General features: G+C 38.0%; 1 protein-coding gene across 1 annotated transcript in view; it reads left to right on the top strand.

Moving 5' to 3' along the window:
- The window catches only part of EFL1 (elongation factor like GTPase 1), a 114,195-nt gene that overhangs the window by 84,771 nt on the left and 5,918 nt on the right, over window positions 1–23,506 (top strand). Inside the window, 3 exon segments of the mRNA XM_058427194.1 lie at window positions 1,487–1,634; window positions 6,966–7,924; window positions 20,507–20,691. Coding sequence (XP_058283177.1) covers window positions 1,487–1,634; window positions 6,966–7,924; window positions 20,507–20,691 — 1,292 coding nt within the window.

The raw sequence follows: 23,506 nt of genomic DNA on the forward strand, positions 1-23,506 counted from the left end.
GAGAGCTGACAAAAAGCTTTGCCATTTCTTTTTTTATTATTCCCTTGTGCTTGTGTTATTAGTATTATAGTATTATCAGTGATATCTTTGCAGGAATCCTTTTAATCCAGGTTTAAAATTCTGTGAAGTCTTAGTTAACACTAGATAATATCTGTAAATCCACTTAATTAGACAAAAGAAAATTACAATATGCCAAAAAGGAACAAATGAAGGTGCCTCTGTCAACCCTGGACACAGTGAAATCCCACTTCCCGTCCTCCCTTGGGATTCTGTGCATTCCATATGTGGCTTTTGATTACCTGACCTACAAGGGTGCTCACATCCATCCGCAGAGCATGGGCTCTCTGTCTGGCTGCCCAGCTTCTAAAGCAGGTTCTGCCACTTCGTTAGTCTGGGACCTTGAACACAAGTTTATTAGTTTCTCTATACCTGTTTCCTCATCTATAAAATGAGAACAATAATCATACCGCCTCATCTTTAATGAGCTCAAATATGTAAAGTGCTTGTCTGGCACATTGTTAGTGCTATGAAATGTTAGTTATTATTAGAACTTTATTTCAAAAATAAACAGGTATAGAGATTCTAATATTCCTGCTCCCAGTTAATCAACTTTTATAAGGCATGTTGAAAATCATCACATTGCAGAAAGTTCCTGTGATTTTGTTTGTTTGACACACTGAAAACCAAGGATTGAGGAATTGCTAAGTCTTTTCTTCAAATGTAGAATTGAAACAAGACTGCATAAAAACGTCTTCAAGACCAAGGTTTCTGCTAGGGCAGCTGCAAGAGACTTCCTTGGACCTGACTTGAGGGAGGAGTAGCAGTTGAGTATGTGGAAAGGGGGTGAAAAAGTAGCTAAACCCAAGATGTAAGTCACAGTCCCTATCCCTACTCTCAACTCCCAGGAACTGTAGGGAAAAAACAATTGTATATGAAAAACACATGCAGAACACAATGCAGAATATGCCTTTAGCTCACTAGATAGAGTAGCTAGTTAGGGTATTCTGAAACCCAAGTTCTATCAAGCAGTTTCACAAATAATTATTTTTAATATGAGGCTCTGGTACAGTTTCTTGAATATCATATTAAATGTTTCTTTTGTTTATTTGTTGATTTTATAGGTAATGTTTGAGGAAATGCTGTTTCATTTCTAGGTACATAATGTATTGTATACATTTGTTACAAGATTTAGGTGAATTCACAAGTAGAAAAATGGTAGCTTATATCTGCAGAGTATTGAAGAAGTAATATAGATTAGCTTTGGGAGTCTTGATGATAAGCTTGCGGATGTGTCATGTTTGCTATCTGTACAAAAAAATTAATAGAAGGTAGTTTTCTTCACATCACTACACTATCTGGAAGAAAAATAAATTGTTGTTTTAAGAGTTTATTTCAATGTAATTTTCCCTTCAGTAGCCAGAGCCATTGTCTTTGAACTGTGTTAGTTCTTATATCATATTTAATCTATTTCATTTTGTTAACCTAGGTGAAATGCCTCAGCTCGTAAAAGGAATGAAACTGTTAAACCAGGCTGATCCCTGTGTCCAGATTTTAATTCAGGAAACGGGAGAGCACGTTTTAGTCACAGCAGGAGAAGTCCACCTTCAGCGATGCCTGGATGACTTAAAAGAAAGGTTAGGTGAAAATGATAGCAATAGAGAAATGACAGCTCTCAATCAATGGGATGTTTTAGTGTTTCCTAAACCAGTCGAACTTAGACTGTGGCTTATTTTTGGAGACAAATGAAATGCTCTCAATTCAGACATGAACAGTTATTCGATTGTAGACTTAATTTTTAATAACTGAAAAATGGCATTCACTGCCTACACTTGAATAATTTTGCATTTTTAGCTTAAGTCATAGAATGTTTTTCTGTATATGTATTTTACTTTAAGCATGTACACAAAACACAAAATACCAGGACAACAAAACAAAATATTATTTTGTAAATGTTGGCTGTGTAATTAGGATAGACTTCTTCTCTTATTGATGTGGTCTTTACAATGTAAACCTTCTGGAAATCCTTATAGTTTTCTATAAAGACGATATGTATTATAAAACGGGCATCCCAAATTTTTATAACAGGCATTTTTCCTCTTTGTTCCAAAGATAATGTATGTTTATTGCAGAAATTAGGAAAATACAGAAGAAGAAAAAGAATCATTCAATTACCATGCGGAAATAACCACCATTACATTCAGATTCATAAATCTGCACTGTTCTATGCATATTCAAATATACACAAATATCTATATACACAGTTCTGATTATTTCGTTAAGATAAACTTCTTATGAGTATTATAGTATATAATAATATATAATATTATATAAAAATAACATAATAATAAGTATTATAGCTAGCTCAAAAAGTATGCATATTTTTAAGGATTATGATCCATATTTTCCTCAAGAAAGACTGTTCTAATTTACATTATAACTAGCAATAAATATTTGAACGTGCCTCTTCTCAAACTTTTGCCAACTTTGCATAGTTTATAATTTTTTAAAAATTTTACCAATCTTGAAGACAAATGAAAGATATTCATGGTTAATATACATTTCTGTGCTTACTAGTAGAAAAAATTATAAATTGCCCTGTAATGGCCCTCCTTCTTTTTGTTTTTAAAATTTCTGGGACTATAATCATAATCATAACTAAAATAATTATAAATGATTGATATAATTATATTAAATATTATATAACAGTCACTGTGTTAAGCACTATTTATCTCACTTAATCTTTATACCACCATAAAATTGGTGGTAGTAGTAACTATACAACAAGACCTGGTACTAATAATAGAATAAGAATAACTGCTGCTGGCCAGGCGCGTTGGCTCACGCCTCTAACCCCAGCACTTTGGGAGGCCAAGGTGGGCGGATCACGAGGTCAGGAGATCGAGACCATCTTGGCCAACATGGTGAAACTCCCTCTCTACTAAAAATACAAAAATAAGCTGGATGTGGTGACGTGCACCTGTAATCCCAGCTACTCGGGAGGCTGAGGCAGGAGAATTGTTTGACCCGGGAGGCGGAGATTGTGGTGAGCTGAGATTACGCCACTGCACTCTAGCCTGGTGACAGAGCAAGACTCTGTCTCAAAAAAAATAGAATAACTGCTGCTGCATTTATGTGGGATTTTGTAGAAGCTTCTACCAGATTCCAGAAACTAGACCGCTACCTCATAATGTATTCAGAAATTTATTTCAGGTGGGTTGTTGGTTAAAAGGTAAAAGGCAAAACCATGAAATGTTTAGAAGATAGTGTAAGAGAATTTCTTCAAGACCTCAGGATGGCAAAAAGCTTCTTAATAGCTTATTAAGAGCACTAATGACAAAGGAAAAGCTTGATCATCAAAAGACACTATTAAGATAATAAGGAGGCTGACCACAGGGTTATAGAAGACCTTTATACCACTTGTAACAGACAAGAGACATATCCCCAATATAGAAGGAATTCCTACAAATAAATGAGAAGAGCAGCAATCCAACAGAAAAACTGTACAAAGACTGAAGAGGTATTTCATAACAGAGGCTTCCAAAGGCCAATAAACATGAAAGACTATTCAATTTACTACTAATTGATGGAACGCAAATTAAAATCAAAGTGAGATACTTCTGCATACCCACTAGAGTGATTAAATATTTTTTAAGTGATACTATCAAGTGGTGGCAAAGATGTGGAACAACAAGAATTCACCCAGGCAACTAGTGGGTATATCAATTGGTACAACTATTTTGGAATGTGATTTGGTATGATCTGCTAAGATGGGAGATAGGCACTTCCTGTGGCTTGGCAAATCTACTCCTATTTGTACTCTGTATATACACAACACAAAGCTTGGCAAATGTGCATCAAGAATACGCATAGCAACAATTTTTTTTTTTTTGAGAAAAGGCACTCGCATCACTCAGGCTGGGATGCAGTGGTGCACTCTCAGCTTTCTACAACCTCCACTTCCTGGGCTCAGGCAATTCTCCTGCCTCAGCCTCCTGAGTAGCTGGGACTACAGGTGCGCTCCACCACGCCCAGCTAATTTTTGTATTTTTAGTAGAGATGGTGTTTCACCATCTTGGCCAGGCTGGTCTCAAACTCCTGACCTCAATTGATCTGCCCTCCTTGGCCTCCCAAAGTGCTGGGATTACGGGCATGAGTCACCATACCTGGCCTCATAGCAACAAAATTTTAGTAGCCAAAAGTTGGAAAGAACTCAAACATTTAAATGGATAAACAAATAAATAATGGCGTATTCATACAATGGAATTCTATAGAATGATCTCAGTGAACAAAACTACAGCTATATAAAACATAGGTGAATCTCACAATATAATGTTGAGCAAAAGAAGCCACTTCACTTCCCCCAAAAAGTGTTTGTTTGTATTTATATGAAGTTTCCAAACATAGTGTACCAGGTTAGGTAACATAGCAAGACCTCATCTCTAAAAAAATAAAAATAAATTAGTCGGGCAGGTGGTGCATGCCTGTAATACCAGCTACTCAGGAAGCTGAGGCAAGAGGATTGCTTGAGCCCAAGAGTTCGAGGCTGCATGAACTATAATAATCACACCACTGCACTTCAGCTTGGGTGACAGAGCGAGACCCTATTTTTAAAAAAGAACAAAAAGAAGCACAGTCCAAACTGAACTGTGGAGTATAAGGGGTTACATGGTTAGGTGATTTAAAAAAAAAAAAAAAGAAGATATCACAATAAAAATCAGGATAGCAGTTACCTTCATACTTAATGGCATTGGGGCCCTCTGAGGGCTAAGAATGTTGTGTTTCTTGACTATACCATGTAGTTTTACATGGGTGTTCACTTTGAGGTAAGTTATCATAGATCAGTAGATTTTTGTTTTGTGCACTGTTCTGTATGACTATTACATTTCACAATTATGCTTACATTAAGAATGTGTATAATGTTATAGAATTTTTTTAGTTCTCATAGGACAGAGCCTACCTTTTGGTAGTATATAATCTTTTTCAACTTCTACACACATTTTCAGGAATGGATTATGTCTAGGAATGGGAGACAAGGAGACTATCTGTTGTCTTCAGGCCAGAGAAACTGTCAGAATTCTTAGCATCCAGATCTCAAGGTAGTAATCAGAGCAGGAAGCCACAGGAAATTGCCATGATGTAGCCTGAGCCTTCGGCACTTTTTTTAGTGTAATCACAGGCTCTGCATTGCTAGGAGTTAAAGAACCTTTGGTCCTGAGGTACTTTGTAAGTGTGGCAACCATCACACACTTCCTTCCACAGCTTGGAGTGGTTTTAATTAATCATATAAATGATTACTACAGGAGACTTCTTGGGAACCTCAGGAATTAGAAGGACTAAAGTGGCTCATAGCTCCTTTGACTATGTTACAGGAATAAGAGGGCAGTGTCATAGATGTGTTCTCTCTCGTAGTTTCAGTAGCTTTGCAGTTGATTTTCTTGGGTGTTCTATGAGCATATTTTTCTCTATGTAATGATAATTTTAGAAATATTTTCCTATTCCTAAGATTTTTAAGTGGCTTTTTCTTAAAATCAAGAATAGGTATTGAATCTTATTGAATGCCAATTTAGCATATTTAAAAGTGGCTACATAGATTATTTGACATTTTTAATGTGGTATTATTTTAACAGATCTAATACAAATTAATTTTCATATAACCTATAATACAAACTTTGTAGTGTTGTAGTAAATTATTCCTTTAATGTACTGAGTAACTTCATTTTTCAGTATAGCATAATGACTGAGAGTGTGAATTCTGAAGTCAGACCTAAATTTGAATCCTAGCTTCTCCACTTACAGACTATTTGGAGAAGTTACTTAATCTTTCTTATCTGGTTTTCTCTTCTACAAAATTAGATAGTACTAGTGCCTACTAAAGAAATACTACATGTAAAACACTTAACACAGTGCCTCATACATAATAAGTTTTTTTTAATGCACACACCTGCATATCCATAGTTTTTGTTATTTTATCTTAGATTTCATATCTGGATTCTTAGGTAAGATTGAACTACAGTTTTGTGTATGTACACTGTCTTTGTCAGGTTTGAATATCAAAGTAGTTTTAAAAACACAATGTCAGGTCCATCTTGTTGTATATCTTGTGAATATACAAAATGATTGTAAATATACAATATACAACAATATCAAACTTGATATTATGTGGGAAAAGGGGCTTTCTGAACTTGGTGGCAGACTGGGGCTCAAGACCTATGATGTCCAGAAGAGTAGCTACTACCCACATGCAGCTGTTTAAAATCAAATACAATTAAAAATTTAGTTGCTCGGTCATACTAGCCACATTTCAAATGCTTAGTAGCTATATGTGTCTATTTAAATTTAAATAAAATTAAAAGTTTATTCAGCTGTACTAGCCACATTTCAGGGGCTCAGCAATCACAGTAAACATATAGAACATTTCCACCATTGCAGAAAGTTCTTTTGGAAAGTGCTGCTCTAGACAAACTCATGGAACATGCTAGCCTTGCTATAAGCCTCATTATCAAAGCCAAATACATTGTGAAGATTTGACTAGCTATCCTGAGGTTCGGTGATTCTATGTCTATTTAGAGTCTTAATCATTCAGCTTTTCTTCTCCACACTCTTAGATTGGCAAATACTGTTTTAAAGCATTTATATTTCATATATTAAAACATTTATTTTCTGCTGAAAACATTCTTATTTAAATGGGTGGTTTATATATCTTGAAAATGAAAAAAAAAAGAGTGAAATTCCAGTACATGCAAGGATTTCCCTGGAGGTATATTCCTATTAGAAGTAGTCTTTTCAATCACAAAGAAAGCAGTTTTTGAATTGTGATATAATGTAAATTGCAGATCTTTCATAGTAAGATAATTTTTATGTTCCTATGTTTTTATGGAATCTCCACTGTGTAGTAATTTCTACACAGGAGCTTTGATGCTATTTTGATTTTAACCTTCTGTTATTTCTCTTGAATTTGTCTGTAGGTTTGCAAAGATTCATATCAGTGTATCTGAACCGATTATTCCATTCAGAGAAACAATCACAAAACCCCCAAAAGTTGACATGGTCAATGAAGAAATAGGCAAACAGCAAAAAGTTGCAGTCATACACCAAATGAAAGAAGATCAAAGCAAAATCCCTGAAGGAATCCAAGTTGACTCTGACGGGCTAATCACCATAACAACTCCCAATAAACTGGCAACGCTCAGTGTTCGAGCCATGCCCCTTCCAGAAGAAGTCACCCAGATTCTGGAAGAAAATAGTGATTTGATTCGTTCTATGGAGCAGTTGACATCCTCTTTGAATGAGGGCGAAAATACTCAGATGATTCATCAGAAGACCCAAGAGAAAATTTGGGAATTCAAAGGAAAACTAGAGCAACACCTAACAGGGAGAAGATGGAGGAACATTGTTGACCAAATCTGGTCATTTGGCCCAAGAAAATGTGGGCCCAACATACTAGTCAATAAAAGTGAAGATTTTCAGAACTCAGTATGGACAGGTCCAGCTGACAAAGCTTCAAAAGAAGCCAGTAGATACCGAGATTTGGGCAATAGCATTATGAGTGGCTTCCAACTAGCAACCCTCTCTGGCCCTATGTGTGAGGAGCCCCTCATGGGTGTCTGTTTTGTTCTGGAAAAATGGGACCTAAGTAAATTTGAGGAACAAGGAACAAGTGATCTGGCAAAAGAGGGACAGGAGGAAAATGAAACCTGTTCTGGTGGAAATGAAAACCAAGAGCTACAAGATGGCTGCCCTGAGGCCTTTGAGAAGAGGACATCCCAGAAAGGAGAATCTCCACTCACTGACTGCTATGGACCTTTCTCAGGACAGCTAATTGCCACCATGAAAGAAGCGTGTCGCTATGCACTGCAAGTGAAACCTCAGCGCCTGATGGCAGCTATGTACACATGTGACATCATGGCCACCGGTGATGTTCTCGGTAAGGAAGAAAAGGTAAAGATAGTGAGAAATGCCCTGAATAACAGTGAACTCTCCTAGACTCAAAATCTTGTTTTTGAGACAGGGTCTCATTCTGTTGCCGCAGCTGGAGTGCAGTGGCACAATCTCGGCTCACTGCAACCTCTGCCTAACAGGCTCAAGCAATCCTCTCACCTCAGCCTCTCGAGTAGTTGTGACTACAGGCACACACTACCATGTGCAGCTAAGTTTTTATGTATTTTTTGTAGAGACAGAGTTTCGCAACGTTGCCCAGGTTGGTCTCGAACTCCTGAGTTCAAGTGATCCACCCACTTTGGCCTCCCAAAGTGCTGGGATTACAGGCGTGAGCCACTGCACCTGGCAGACCCCAAAATCTTAAACTCTTGTAGTATGTTTTGCAGAAGCTATACCATTTTCTGATTTACTAACAAACTAAGATCTTTGAAAGCCAGATATCTTAAGTATTAACATCTTGAGGGGGGAAAAACATGACTACTAAAGATCTTTTCTTTTGCAACAAATAGAATCCTTTCTGTAATGAGAGGTCTGCTAAATGAAGTTTAAACTGCTCATATGTGTTACCATCCAAACCTGTGCCATATTTTATCTCAAGCAAATAAGCATATCAGTCTGGGTAACCAAAGTTGTTCTGAAAATGATCAAAGAATAAGGCAACATTCTTGTACTCATAACACAAAAGGGCTTTTGTGAATTCTGGGTTCTTTCTGAGAAAGAAAATTATTTGGGGCTTTATTCACTGCTAACGATTATATCAAATCCTATTCCTGGTTTTTCTCTCTTTGGGAGAAGCAGCCTTTAAGATCTCAGGAGACGTGAAGCCCTGGCACTTAGTAGCTCTTTGGACTTTTGACTGGTATTAGTTCACTGAGACTTAGTTTCTTTACCTATAATAAAGGGGATAATAATTCATACAGATTGTGAAGATTAAAATAACACAATTTTTTTAAATACAGTGCCCAGAACAGCACCTGGCACACAGTAGTTCTCTTATTCTCTCGAGATCATGGAACTGTTTCAGTAGTGAAGAGAATATAAAGGAGGATTGAGCCCTGGATGAGAGAATCGGCCAAATTATAAGTTTCCTGTAACCCTGAGGCCCTTTGAGTCAATATGTGGTTAATTACGTTCTTTTTAGGAAGGTTCTTTTGCTGATTAATTCCTGAAAGCAGAAATCTAAGCTTTTTTTTTTTTTCCAAAAGAAATTTAGGCTTGCATCACATTAAGGTTTTTGTGAGACTAACTGAGCGTCATTAGCAGCGTTTGAAAAATAGCTGGGTTAAGGCCAGTATGCATTGTGAATCAAATCTCCAAATATAGCATGTCATATACGGTGCTTCTCAACCTTATTTGAATATAGCATGCCTATTAACAGCCATGGAATTTGTAGATTTGTTTGGGAAACACCAATCTAGACTATTCTCAGATGCTATTTTTCATTTTCATTGAGAACTTTCTTAATTTAAGAAGGCAGAAGTAAGAGTTAAAATCAAATCTTAATCCCTCAAATCTTTGAAGAAGACCCAAGAGCTTTTCTCCAGCCTCTCCTACCCCAACAAATGCTTATACCACCACTATTTGAATACTTCTGTTGATGGGCATTGCACAGCCAGCTTCGTGATTTAATGGTGTTTTTTTCTATATTGAGCAAAATGTCTGTCACCTGCTAGTTTCCAATCATCTGTACCACCATTCATCTCTCTTCCATGCAACAACTCTTTTATGTGTTTGAAGGAAATCGTTAGTTTTCTAGTTTTATATCCAGGAGAAAAACTCCAAATCCTTCACCTATTTTTCTGTTAGGATTTCTGTATCCTTTCACCACTTCAGTTGCTGTCTTTTGGACATAATTTATTTGGTCAGCATCCCTCTTAAAGCAACTATATTTGAACACAGCACCTCACATACCGTCCAACCAGTAGAGAACATGTCTGTGTCTACACTGTTACCTCCTACATGAAATGCAACATTCTTCTTTTAATGAAATTTAGCAATTATATCTTCTCATTAATTCATATGAGAAGTCAAGATCAACCCTATTTCTTTTTTTTTTTTTAAAGTTGTGTTTTCCCACTCTGTTCCCCAAAAAGCAGAATCCAAATTTTTGGTAATTGACTAGATTGTAGAAATTATGTAGTTGTATGAACTCCTATATTTATTTATGTATGAGTACTGAGTCTATACACTTAATTTTTTTCTTAAGTTATATAACATAATTAGCATTACAACAGTAAACAGGAGAAAAATTTTAATGGCAAGAAAAAAGTCACATCACCACCATCTTAACACATTGATTTCTTATTCATTTTTTTCATGTGTCCTTGTCTGATGAGAAATAAAACTAAACAGGTAGAAAATCAAATGTTTTGATGAAGTTAAGGTTCTTTACATCTATAACAGTCCCCCAATTATCAGCTTGCCAATCATGTTAGAAAAAAAAAAAGCTTAGATTAGTATTTTGTATTAGAAAGTCCATGTTATCTCCCAAGATTTACCTCATACTTGTATAAACATGTACAAATGCCTATAATGTTTCCTTAAAATTCTACAGAAAATTAGCATATGGCTTTCTAGTCTGCAATTTATGGAACCCAGTGTTTATATCCTCAGAAAGTTTAGTCATTATTTACCTTTTTCCTGTAGTCTGGCACCTACCTTACTATTCATAATTTCTCAAAAGGGCAAATTCTCTTAACATGGTGAGATATAATTCTGGTCCTGGAGACTTGAACTCATTTAAGAAGGCCAAGCACTTAGTCATCAACTTCTGAGCTATCCTGAACTTCAGTGTTCTCTCACTTCAACTTGTTCCACTTGCTATAGTTTGTTCACCATTCTCCTTACTGAAGAGAATGATAGGTAACATAGGTATTGTGAACTCCTATTTTCTTGCTATCCTCTGTAACATGATACTAGTTTCTATAAGTTGTAGACAAGACATGTCTCCTTATTTTGAAAGTATAGGTTGAGTATCCCAAGTCTGAAAATCCAAAATCCCAAATCATCTAAAATTTGAAACTTTTTTTTTTTTTTTTTTTTGAGATGGATTCTCACTCTGTCACCCAGGCTGGAGTGCAATGGCATGGTCTCAGCTCACTGCAACCTCCACCTCCTGGGTTCAAGCAATTCTCCCATCTCAGGCTTCCGAATAGCTGGGACTACAGGTGCATGCCACCACACCTGGCTAATTTTTGTATTTTTAGTAGAGACGGCATTTCAGTATGTTGGCCAGGTTGGTCTCGAACTCCTGACCTCGTGATCCACCCGCCTTAGCCTCCCAAAGTGCTGGGATTACAGGCGTGAGCCACCACGCCCAGCCTTTATTTTTTAACTTGAGATGCTCAAACAGTATATAATACAAATATGCCAAAATCTAAAAAATTAAAAATGTAAAACACTTCTGTTCCCACTCATTTTGGAGAAGAGATATTCAACCAGTATTGGAAAAAGCTCTTTGCACTGTCTTTAGCTCTTTTACTTTGGTACATACACTCAGCTTGTTCTGATGTTGAGCATCTTGGACATGCTACTGATCCACCTGAGTTGATATCCTCTTCTTCCTTCTACTGTGCATGTCCTCTTAAAATAGGGGTTGAGGAGGGGCTTTCTTCCTTTTTCTGTCATTGAGATCATTCATGACTGATTTTTTTAGACTCTCATTACTCTGCAAAGGAATTTTATTTTAGGGTCTGTTATCATAGAACCTATGGTGTGTGTTAGTTGTATTTTTTTTCCTGTCCCTCTATGTGTTTGAAACGATCTTTCCTTTTTTTTTCCCCCTCTATTGCCCCAGCTGGACTGTAGTGGCACGTGGCACAATCTCAGCTCACTGCAGCCTTCTTCTCCCAGGTTCAAGCAATTCTCCTGACTCAGCCTCCCGAGTAGCTGGGATTACAGGCGTGTGCCACCACGCCCAGCTAATTTTGTTTTTTGTTTTTTTTAGTAGAGATGGGGTTTTGCTCTTTTGGCCAGGCTGCTCTCAAACTCCTGGCCTCAAGTGATCCGCCTGCCTCGGGCTCCCAAAGTGCTGGGATTACAGGCGTGAGCCACCATACCTGGCCAAAATGATCCTTTCTGAAGTCCAGGGCCCGCATAGGTCTGTGCCTATCCTTTCTCTCAAGATAATGGGAACATGTATTTCCTCCCAAAATAATGGGAACATCTGTTTTCTCCCCAGATTGCCATCTCTTCTACATTATTCATTTGGAGTGGCATTTGTCCTTTGTTTTCTGAGAAGATGAATTTTCAGCACAACACGTGAAGCCAGAATCAGCTGTTGGTGTTTATCAGACTGAATTCCTAGCAGAGTGTTGAGTCACCCCTGTTGAGTCACCCCTCTGTGTTCATTTTCTCATTTCTATTAGGAAATCACCACCTGGACACAGCATGTGACCAAGCCACCCTAGGATAATACCTCAAAATATCATTTGTCATCTTATCCTTATATTTTTATCCTGGCACTCGCCACCTGGCCATCAGAGTCAGTTCTGCCACTTTCCAGGAAGAAATATATATTTTAACCCTCAGGGTTCTTTATCACCTTCTCTCTCTGGAGCAAAGGATCATTTTGACTTGCCTCACCCAGGTACAAATGTCACTGTATTGGGCCTCACTGCCCTCTATGAAGCCCCATTTATTTACCCTCTGTGTGGCAACTGTGTGTATGTGGGTTGGTTGCAGTCTCTGTACCATTGTCACTGGTCAACTTTCTTAATACTTGGCCCCTGAGACCAACCAACTACCACATCCACTGCCTTAAATGAAGTTACAGTTAGAGTCAATCTGGCTTTTTTTTTTTTTTCTCGAATTGATTTGAAGTCCTCTTGCTTAGACTGGAGAATCTCCTCTGAAGCCTGTTTTCTCTTTGCTTTTGAGGGACTCTTTTATATTGATAACCAATTTCTAGTGTCGAAGGTCTATCAATGCAGTCAGCTGCTCACTTGTGTTTTCCTTTTTCTTTCTAAATCAACACCTTCAACTGGAAAGAAATGAAAAGAACTTCTGTGTTCCTAAGGCCTTTTGCTTCCTGTCTGGATATTTAGAGATCTTCTGAGAAGACTTCAGACTTTGCTGACTGTTGTTTTGATTCTTCAAGAATCGGCACAAGTTGATTTCAGGTCTTTTTTATTTAGCAAAATGAATTTCCTTAGTCTTTTTTTAAAACTTAGTTTTTTCTACATAGATTATTAAAACAAGAAATCCTTCTATAAATGGATAGACTTGCATATGGTCAAAATGGGAAATTTTGTAGGAAAATAATCTCAAAATCATTTTATCTGGGGAAATAATTTCAGGAAAATGTCCTTCTATACTTTTAAAATCCACTTTTCTAAAGATGTGGTTTATTATCATTTTTTACTCATGAAATTTCCCTGTAATGAGCTTGATTATTGCTGAGGTTTTACCCGCTTGTCATTGAATTCTTTTTGTATTTTTTCCTTCTAATCTGTTAATCTTTTTTTTTTTTGCTCTTCATTTTTAAAAAATCTTTGGTAATAACCTCACATTTTAAAAATATTTCTTTTTGTTAGACAGTACTAGTTAAGAGTTTTTTGGGGTTTTTTTTGGTTTTTTGAGATGGAGTTTCGCTCTCATTGCCCAGGCTGCATAGCAATGGCACGATCTTGGCTCACTGCAACCTCTGCCCCCCCCGGGGTTCAAGCAATTCTCCTGGCTCAGCCTCCCAAGTAGCTGGGATTCCAGGCACCCACCACCACGCCCGGCTATTTTTTTGTATTTTTAGTAGAGGTGGGGATTCACCTTGTTGGCCAGGATGGTCTCGAACTCCTGACCTCAGGTAATCCACCCAGCTCGGCCTCCCAAAGTGCTGGGATTACAGGCATGAGCCACCGTGCTCAGCCTAGTTAAGAGTTTTAATTACAGCTGTGATTATTGTAGTTCTTCCTTTTATTTATTAAATTTTTATTTTAAAATGATTTTAATTTTTATAGATATGTAGTAGGTATATTTATGGAGTATATGAGATATTTTTAATCTTTTATTTTTACACATAGGAATAAATGCCAATATTGTTGAAACACATGTACTTTAATGTATCAGAAAGATTCTTAGTAAGTGTCACTGTTGGCTTTTTTTTTTTTTTTTTGAGACAGAGTTTCACTCTTGTTGCCCAGGCTGGAGTGCAATGGTGTGATCTCGGCTCACCGCAACCTCCGCCTTCCAGGTTCAAGCTATTCTCCTCTCTCACCCTCCCTAGTAGCTGGGATTACAGGCATGTGCCACCACACCCGGCTAATTTTATATTTTTAGTAGAGATGGGGTTTCTCCATGTTGGTCAAGCTGGTTTCAAACTCCCAACCTCAAGTTATCCACCCACCTCGGCCTCCCAAAGTGCTGGTATTACAGGTGTGAGCCACCGTGCCGGGCCTCTCTGTTTCCTTTTTTTTTTTTTTTTTCTTTTTTGAGATGGAGTCTCGCTCTGTCGCCCAGCTGGAGTACAGTGGCAAGATCCTGGCTCACTGCAACCTCTGCCTCCCGGGTTCAAGCAATTCTCCTGCTGGGACTACAGGTGCGCACCACCACACCCAGCTAATTTTTGTATTTTTAGTAGAGACAGGGTTTCACCATGTTGGCCAGGATGGTCTCCGTCTCCTGACCTCATGATCCTCCCTCCTCGGCCTCCCAAAGTGCTATGATTATAGGCATGAGCCACCCGCCTGGCGTTTAAACCTTTTCTTATTCTATACTTAGGGTTCTTTTTACATTTCCTCAGCATTTTGTAATTCAATTCAACAAAGATTTAATGAGCTGCATGTGCCAATACTGTGTTAAACATGATTCCTGCTTTGAGAGATAACTTAAGGTGACAAAGCTTAATTATATAAAATAATTAGAAAGTAAAATACAATATTATTTAGTGCACAAATATGGTTTTCTAGGGAAGCTTTATGAGAAGTTGGGATTAGCAAAATTTGAAACAGTAGGTCTCTTGAAAGTCATGGTACTTTGAAATGGGCTTTGACTGATGGAATAATTTTGTACTCGGCAACTTAGTATTAAGTTGGCTTTCTTTGTACCATAGCACATTGAAGACTACTATTAAGCCTAAAGTAAACTCATTTCTAGTTGGTTTTATAGAAACTGCTGTTCAGCATGACCTTCCTTTTTTTTTTTTTTTTTTTTTTTTGTTTTGGAGACAGGGTCTCACTCTGTCACCCAGGCTGGAGTACAGTGGCGCAAACATGGCTCACTGCCACAGCCTTAACCTCCCAGGCTCAAAGCGCTCCTCCCACCTCAGTTTCCAGGAACCACAGGCGTGCCACCATGCCCTGCTAACTTTTTAATGTTTGTGGAGACGGAGTCTCACCATGTTGCCCAGGCTGGTCTCCAACAGCTTGACCTCTCAAATCCTGGACACTTGGTTGGTTTAACACAATTTGCATTTCGAGTCCTAGCCAGGCGTGCTAGCGTATGCCTATAGTCCCAGCTGCACGGCTGAGGCAGGAGATCGCTTGAGCCCAGGAATTCACATCTAGCTGTGGGAACATAACAAGACCCTCTATCTAAAACATAAAAAAATTGGGGTCCTTGCCCAGTTATCTTGACTGTGTCACAGTATTTGCTTCCTGCCAACTTCATGTCAACTTTGGATTTGATCATTGTGCCTTCTTTTTTAAGTCACTGGTAATAATAGTAAGAACACAGAGGTGCTAGCAGACTCACCAAGGACAACTTTCCAGAGTGGGTTTGACCTGTTAACATCAATTATCTATACATTTGTAGCTGATCTATCTATATAGTAGCAACCAGCCTACGTTCCCCACTGTGTCTGCAGCATGCTTTATCTCCTATTTGATTGAAGCCCATCTGTATCCTGTCAACCACGTTGGCCTGATTAAGCAGTCTTATAGCTCTGTGACAAAAGGAAGAGGTTAGTGTGACCTGGTGTATAAGTACCTACCAATTTATTTGTGTGTGTGTTTTTAATTAAAGTTATTGCATAAGTGTTGCCAACAATAACAAGTCACAAGGTGAAAGAACGCTCTTTCTCCTTGGAATCCAACTTTATTTCCCATTTTCTTTTACAACCCTTGTCCATAATAGTACATTTTGCATAGCTGTAACCTTATGATAGAAATAATGTAATACTTTGCTTTTTAGGTTTATTATTTATTTTATAGGCATACTTTCATTTGGCTACTTAGAATTCATAATTTTCATTTTAACCTCTGCAGGTAATCTTATCAATAGGATATGATATAGTTTACTTATCATTCTGAAATTGGAAATTTGCATTGTTTCCTGATTGTTTACTGTTAAAGAAAACATTGCTGTGAACAACTACTGTCTTTCCTAAGTTCTGAAAAAAAAAAACAGCATACCTTTAATCACCAAACTTCTAGCTTTCAAGATTGTAGAATGTACAGGTTAATCTTAATATTATGGAAGAAGAAAATGTATATATGAGAATCCATAAGGCCATAAAAGAACAGATAATGTTCACCCAAATGGTAAAGAGACTTTTTTGAGCTTGGGTATTAGAGAAGACTTCATGGAACAAGTAATTTTTGAATGGGCCTTGAATGATGAAAAGGATTTGAATGTAGAGTTAGACTAAGAGTATTCTATGTTGAAAAAACTGTGGGCTCAGAGTTGGCAAAACTCAAATGGTTTTGCCTGTGGACAGTGAGTGATACACCTTGGCTTCCGGCAGCACAGAGGCTGTGCCCTGTGTACTCTAGAGTCTGGCAGTTAGAGAAGCTGAAGGGGTGGGTTACTGCCTTGAATACAGGCTGAGATATTTATAGTGTAGTCATTAACAGTTGAGCACTGATCAAAACTTTTAATTGATGAACCTTTTTGTTGCTGGTTTTTTCCTTGATGAATTCCTCTTCCCTGGTTCCTTTCATACAGTAGGGTACTCTGGTACCTGCTTCTTTCACTTCCTTCCTGCCTCCATCCCTCCCTCCCATGGAGTCCTGCCCAGTCACTCAGGCTGGAGTGCAGTGACACAATCATAGTCCACTACAGCCTCCAACTCCTGAGCTCAGATGATCCTCCTGCCTTAGTCCCCCAAGCAGCTAGGACTGCGGATGCACACCACTACACCTGGCTAATGTTTAAATTTTTTTAGAGACAGGGTCTTGTTTTGTTACCTAGGCTGGTCTCAAGCGTTCCTCCCACCTCTGCCTCCCAAAGTGCTAGTATTACAGTGATGAGCCGCTGCTGTACTCAACCAACTCTGATCTTTATTTAAGTGACTGAACAAAGGAGTGATCATTATGGAACAGATACCCAGTGGAAAGGGTATGAAGGTATTTGCAGTCAAGGGCCACATGATCAGAAATTCTTATTGATATGGCTATGTTAATTTCTCAGTGATGACAATGGCACATTTAGGGTCTTTGAATGCATCCAAGCATTGGACACACCTATCATGAGAACCAAGTGTGTTTGGAAGGTTTTATAGTAGTATTTTCCTGTGCTTGGTGATCCATCACTGTGCCCCAGTATCAAGATATAGTTTTCATGGAATTAAAATTGAATGGATCAAAATTACATGTTAACTATATTCAGTTTCAATTACAATTATTGATCTAAGCCTGCTGGCATGACCCATGTAGCAGCAGTCAGGCAGCTTGTCCCTACTGGCCCCTTATTCGTGGTCTGTTTGCCCCACTTTCCTCATTCTTTTTTACCCCTGTTGTTTTATTGTTTTGTATGTACTTCCATAAACTACCTTCAAACGTTTCTTTTTTTTTTTTTTTTTTTTTTGGAGACCAAGTCTCACTCTATTGCCCAGGTTGGAGTGCAGTGGCACGATCTCAGCTCACTGCAATCTCCACCTCCCAAGTTCTCCTCCAAGCGATTCTCCTGCCTCAGCCTCTGGAGTAGCTGGGATTACAGGCACGCACCACCACGCCCAGCTAATTTTTGCAGTGTTAGTGGCGATGTGGAGACCATATTGGCCAGGCTGGTCTCGAACTCCTGACCTCAAGTGATCCACCTGCCTCGGCCTCCCAGAGTGCTGGGATTAAAGGCGTGAGCCACTGCTCCTGGCCCTTAAAACATTTCTTCGAATGAGATAGGGGAGTAAAGATTACTAGTTCACACATGTTAGGTGTTATGGTAAGATTTCTATATATCTCAGACAAATAATATATAACTAAAAGGGATCACTAATGAAAATAATAATCATTCTGCTGTTTTGGGAGCTTTTCAGACTGTATTTGAAGTATTGTTTTCATTTCCAGGTACCAAATACCAAGAGGGATGTGAATAAATCATAGTAGTTCAAGTAGGAGAGTGGCCATGATGAAACAGGAAATACAGTTCTAGTCATAGCAAGATTGGCCTGGAAAAATGAACATGAGATAGCTGTCTTTGAGTAGCTTACACGGTAATTTGTGGGAGAGGGATTAAACTTGTCCCATGTGATAAAAACTAGGACTGATGGTCAGAAACTTCAGGGGAACATATTTGGGACTCAAGAATTGTCAGCTGTTACAGTTATCCAAAGATGGAATGGGCTACCCTGGGAGAAAATGAGTTTTAGAGTATACAAGGAGAGCTTAAACAGCTACTTTGGTAGAACTTCTTGACCCTCAAGTTTCCTTCTACCCCACTGTTGTGTGATTCTGTAACTATGAGGTTTCTGGTATGAATGACAGGGGGAAATAGTTGGAATGGGGAGAGTGGAGTTGCCTTTTGAAGTAGATAATATATTCTTAGACATGTTTAATTTAACAGGAAGTTGGCTTCCACAGCAGAGATGCCCTGGCATCCATTGTAAAGTGGTATTGGAGATCCAAGGAGAGGCCTGGCTTAGAGATGGCCTTAGGAGTCCCAAGCATAAAATTAGTTAGTTTAAACCACACAAATTATAAATTAGTTGGCTCGCTGAGTAGAGAGTTTGTTTAAAGAGTATGAAGCCTCAAAGAATACCCATAAGAAGAAGTTCAGGAGATACTGAAATAAAGAGAATGACGGTCAGAAGGCCAGGAGTGTAAGGAGAATAATACTAAGATTGGAGACAGTTGGCAGAGGAGATATTAATCAGTAGCTTCAAATACCACAGAGAAATCACAAAGAATGAAAATCGGGGAAAAAAAAAGCATTTAGGTTAGGAATATGAAAATTATTGTGAAATTTCAAGGAAGCAGTTTCCTGGAGCAACTAGGAGAGCTAGATGTTAAAGAAAGAGCACATAGTGAAGAAATGAGAAGCTACCTGTTTAAGAGATGTGAGGAAGCAAGGAAGGAGAGAATGTAGTAGCTAGCTGGGAAAGTAGACAAGAGGAAAGGGGTGCCTTTCATTACGAATGGAGTGTTAATTTGTTTGTTTTTAAGCTAAACCTAAACATGGTGAAGGCTCATCGATATTTTAGTTTAGGTTTTTTCCTTGAGGCCTTGTGACACAATAGATTTTCTGCCATTTGTTTCCTGTTACCCTTCCTAATAACCGCCACTAGGGGGAAATCTGAATCAGAGAGAAAAGTTTGGAAGTCAGACATTTTGGCTTTGTGTCCTCAGTTTCTAGTTTAAAAAATAAATAAATAAAGGTAAGTGGGTACCAGACACTCCAGACTCATCACCTTGGCAGTTAGGAGAGAAGGGTCCAGGACTCAATGGTGGTCAAAGGATACTTCAGCTCTGCTTAGCAGCAATGTTATAAATGTTTAAGGATAATATATGCAATAGATCACTTATGTAACTAAAATTATTTTTTAGGCAGCAGGTGAAAGAGGAGGCTTTAAAGAGAGTATCTGCTGGTTACAGCAAGTCCTTCATGATTGTCTGTGATTTTCAATGTATCTCTATTCTTTGCAGGGTCTGTTCTTCTTACTAGTTGAAAGGATACGTTGCATACCCAGAGACACTCATACAGAACACCAGTCAGAGGGGAAGATGTTTCCCTCCTGAGTGTGAGGCAGAATTGTGCCTAAAGACGAATTAAAAGAGTCATCCAAAAGAATTTGCTAGTGGAATTCTTGTGTTGTGGCACTAGAAATTGTTACCAGACCTTAAAGATTCCAAACCTATCAGTTTTCAGGGGAATAAAACACTTAATACTCATGCCACTTAAATATTACCAGTTTAAGAAAACTATGAGCAAGTATGTGTGTGGTTTTAATTTTTGGTAATAAAAATGCCAGTTGCTTGCCTACTAAGCCCAAATAGCCTGTGCCATCTTAATTATTGCCATGCCAATAAGGTCTCATAATTATTAAAATATTTTAATATTTACAAAGCCCAGTCACACTCATCTCATTGGATTTCAGACCCAAAGATAGCTCATAGGTGAAACTGCATTGAAAGGTCCTTTTACAAGTCTCCTTCCTCTCATGCTGTTTTGTGGAATTTGTCTATGAGTAGTGCAGTTTGGGGTGATTTAACTTTTTGTTATTTTTTGTTTCTAAGTTTTCTATAAATCTCATGCTTTTTAAATAAACACTTAAAAAGTGTTCCTTGCTTTTGTAAACCAACATTATTGAGAATGAATTTAATCATTTGTGGATTGTTACAGAGTATATGGGTAATCATGTCTTGGTGTGGCTCAAGCCATATGACTGATCCATGATTTTAAAAGATTTATGGTTTTACAGGTCGAGTCTATGCTGTCTTGTCAAAGAGAGAAGGTCGGGTACTTCAAGAAGAAATGAAAGAAGGGACAGACATGTTCATCATCAAGGCTGTGCTGCCTGTTGCTGAAAGCTTTGGTTTTGCTGATGAAATCAGGAAGAGGACAAGTGGCCTGGCCAGCCCGCAACTGGTATTCAGCCATTGGGAGGTAAAAATCCAAGTTCCCATTCATTCCTTCCTTCTCATCTATGGATACATTCCCTACAGAAGAGGCCAAGAGTAGCAAACAACACAGATCATGCCATTTGGCCTTCCTACGGCTCAACTCAGTCAAATGAACAGGAGAAAGCAAATGGCTTTTTCATCCAGATTGAATGAGCCTGAGATCATCTGTGGTTTATAATAAACACACACACACACACACACACACACACACACACACACACACACACACACTCATTTGTTCTTTTTATTCAATATAAAATTTAAGATGCTGAAAATTTAATCCTTTTTTCATCCAAATATATATTTTAGACTTTTAAAACAAAATCACAGACCTTTTGAATGTGAAATTTTAAGAATATTTTCTTCTAGGGGGGAAAAATATCTCCAGTATTTAGAGGGGAACAGTTACACTTCTTGCAAGGGGTAGCTTTAAATTATTATGTGTTGTATATTCTTCAGTCCCCATTATGGAGATTCAAGGTTTCTGTGGCTTTCAGGTGTTGTGGAATGAGAATGGAATGAAATGGCTACTCAGAACCCTTCATTGTTAGTGTAGGTAAAGGTAGGTGAAAAGGCAGACCTTATCTGTAATCAGAAAGGAAAACTTAACAGATCCACGTTGCTGGGGAGAGAAGGAAAGATTGTGAACACATTGTTAAGTTAGAGAAAAAATAATAACAAGCGGCAAAGGTAAGGTCAGACCACCCATCCTGAACATATCTGTAAAGGAAAAGTAGACGTTAACCAGCTAAGAAGAAGGACATTCAATCAGAAGGTGCCACATGAGAAAAGGCTGGTAAAAGCAAACTGCAGGGCATGTGCAAAAAAACAATTTACTTTTCAAGAAAAAGCCTAAGGTCAGGAATCAAATTGCAAACTCAAGGATATAAGTAGAAAGATTGTTTTAAGAAAGCAGTTTTTTTGTTATTGTTTACAGGGAATTGAAATAACTTCACATTATTCCCTTTTACCATGGAGGCTTGTAAGGTAATGGAAGAAGCATTGACTTTGGAGTCAGATAGTCCTGGTTTCAAATATTCTTCTATTTATTTGGACAAATCATGGACCCTCCCTGAGTTTTCTTCACCCCTAGGTCAAATATCTAACCTAGTGCCTGACACTGTGGCTGACCAGCCCTTGCTGATGGGAAGATTGTTTCCTTGTGGTTCGTTCTCTGAGTCTACACCACATTCATTTGGCTTGCTCTCCACGGTGTGGCATTCACTGCGTGGGGCTTCACACAGATAATCCATGGTTTTTTTTCTTAAACTCTATTTCAGCAAAACTCATGATTTAGCTTCAATGCTAAGCCGTTATCTTTCTCACTTTCTTTAGCCTAATGGGTCCATTTTTCCAGAACACTTTAAGAAGAGTTTAAATTTAGAAGAGAATGGAAAATGAGAATAATTGAGGGAGAACTTTCTTTTTAAAACGAAATTTATAATCAAGTGAATCAGTGAAGTAAAGAAGGGTGGCACTTTAGAAAAATTGACTTTGGACAGGGCAAATTTGATTTTAATTCAGCAAGTTCATATCATCTAAATTGATGCAAGTGAAGTTGCTAGCCCACAGCACTCCGTTGTGTCTGCTTTTCCTTTTAAAAAACAAAAAAAAGTCACATTCTTAATGCTTGACAGAACCAAGGTTAATGCTATGATTTAGGTTACATTTTTTTGGTCAGTACAAACTCTAGGTTTTAACAGTAAATTTACTATGAGTCTTTCTTGACTTTTGCATATTTCTCTGAAAACTTAATGGTGTTTTGATGGCTTTGCTGGCTTATATCTGATGAGATATTGCTGAATTTCATTATGTAGAAAACAGTAGCCCCCAAACATTTATTTTTTAATTCCTGTGCTTGTGGGTAGTAATTTCTCATTTATCCAAAATTCTAGCTTTTTAGTTTTGGTTTTAGTTTTTGGCATTCAACTTTTATATAAGAACACAAACCAAGTAAGAAATATAAGGGATGGGTTTTAAAAGGCAATGCCTGAAAAATAGAAACTATGTCTGTAGTGCAAATGTATTACTGATGGTTCTAATGAAAAAATCATTACAGCATCCTCTACCACAGGTTTTAGTGACCAGATGTGTGATTACAGAGCGATACAGCTAAATGATATTTAGAACCAGAGAGATTCGGTCCACTTCAACCTAATGACCTTGAGAGGAAGAATGCTTCTTCATTGGCGTTACCGTTGCTGCAAACTGCCTTCAGAATTCACAAGTCATGCTTCTGAATATCTTAGAGATGAGAAGTCGTCCATCTCATGAAGATGGCCTTGATTAACACTTGTGCATAAAACTGGGTTATAGTATGTTTGATCAGAACAAAGAGGATGTAGGTTAAGTAATCACTGGGATTGTCTGTAAATGCAGATCCCAAATAGGCATTCAGAGCTGTTGTAATGGCATCATTATTGGAAGAAAAATTCATTTGAATTCGTATATTCTATTTTTTGTTTTAAAATCTCATCATTTGACAGTCAGTCTTATCCTCAAAAGTGATTTTTATAAAGCACTTTTTTTTTTTAGAAAAATGTATAAAGTTCCCTTCATTTCTTAGTTATCAGATATATTAGTTAGGAAGCAGGTAAGACTGCTCTAATAAAGGGATCTCAAAGTATAGTGGCTCAAATAAGGCAGAGATTATTTCTCTTTTGGGTCTAAAGAGGCAGACTAGGGCTGACATGTGGCTCACGGTGGTAGGAGCCCAGGCCCATTCTGGCTTGCTGCCTTTCTCAACACTTGGCTCCCACTGATTGTCCAAAGTGGCCGTTCTACCTCCCCCATCACAT

This window comes from Hylobates moloch, unplaced genomic scaffold (genome assembly GCF_009828535.3).
Source record: "Hylobates moloch isolate HMO894 unplaced genomic scaffold, HMol_V3 SCAFFOLD_14, whole genome shotgun sequence".
NCBI lineage: Eukaryota > Metazoa > Chordata > Mammalia > Primates > Hylobatidae > Hylobates > Hylobates moloch.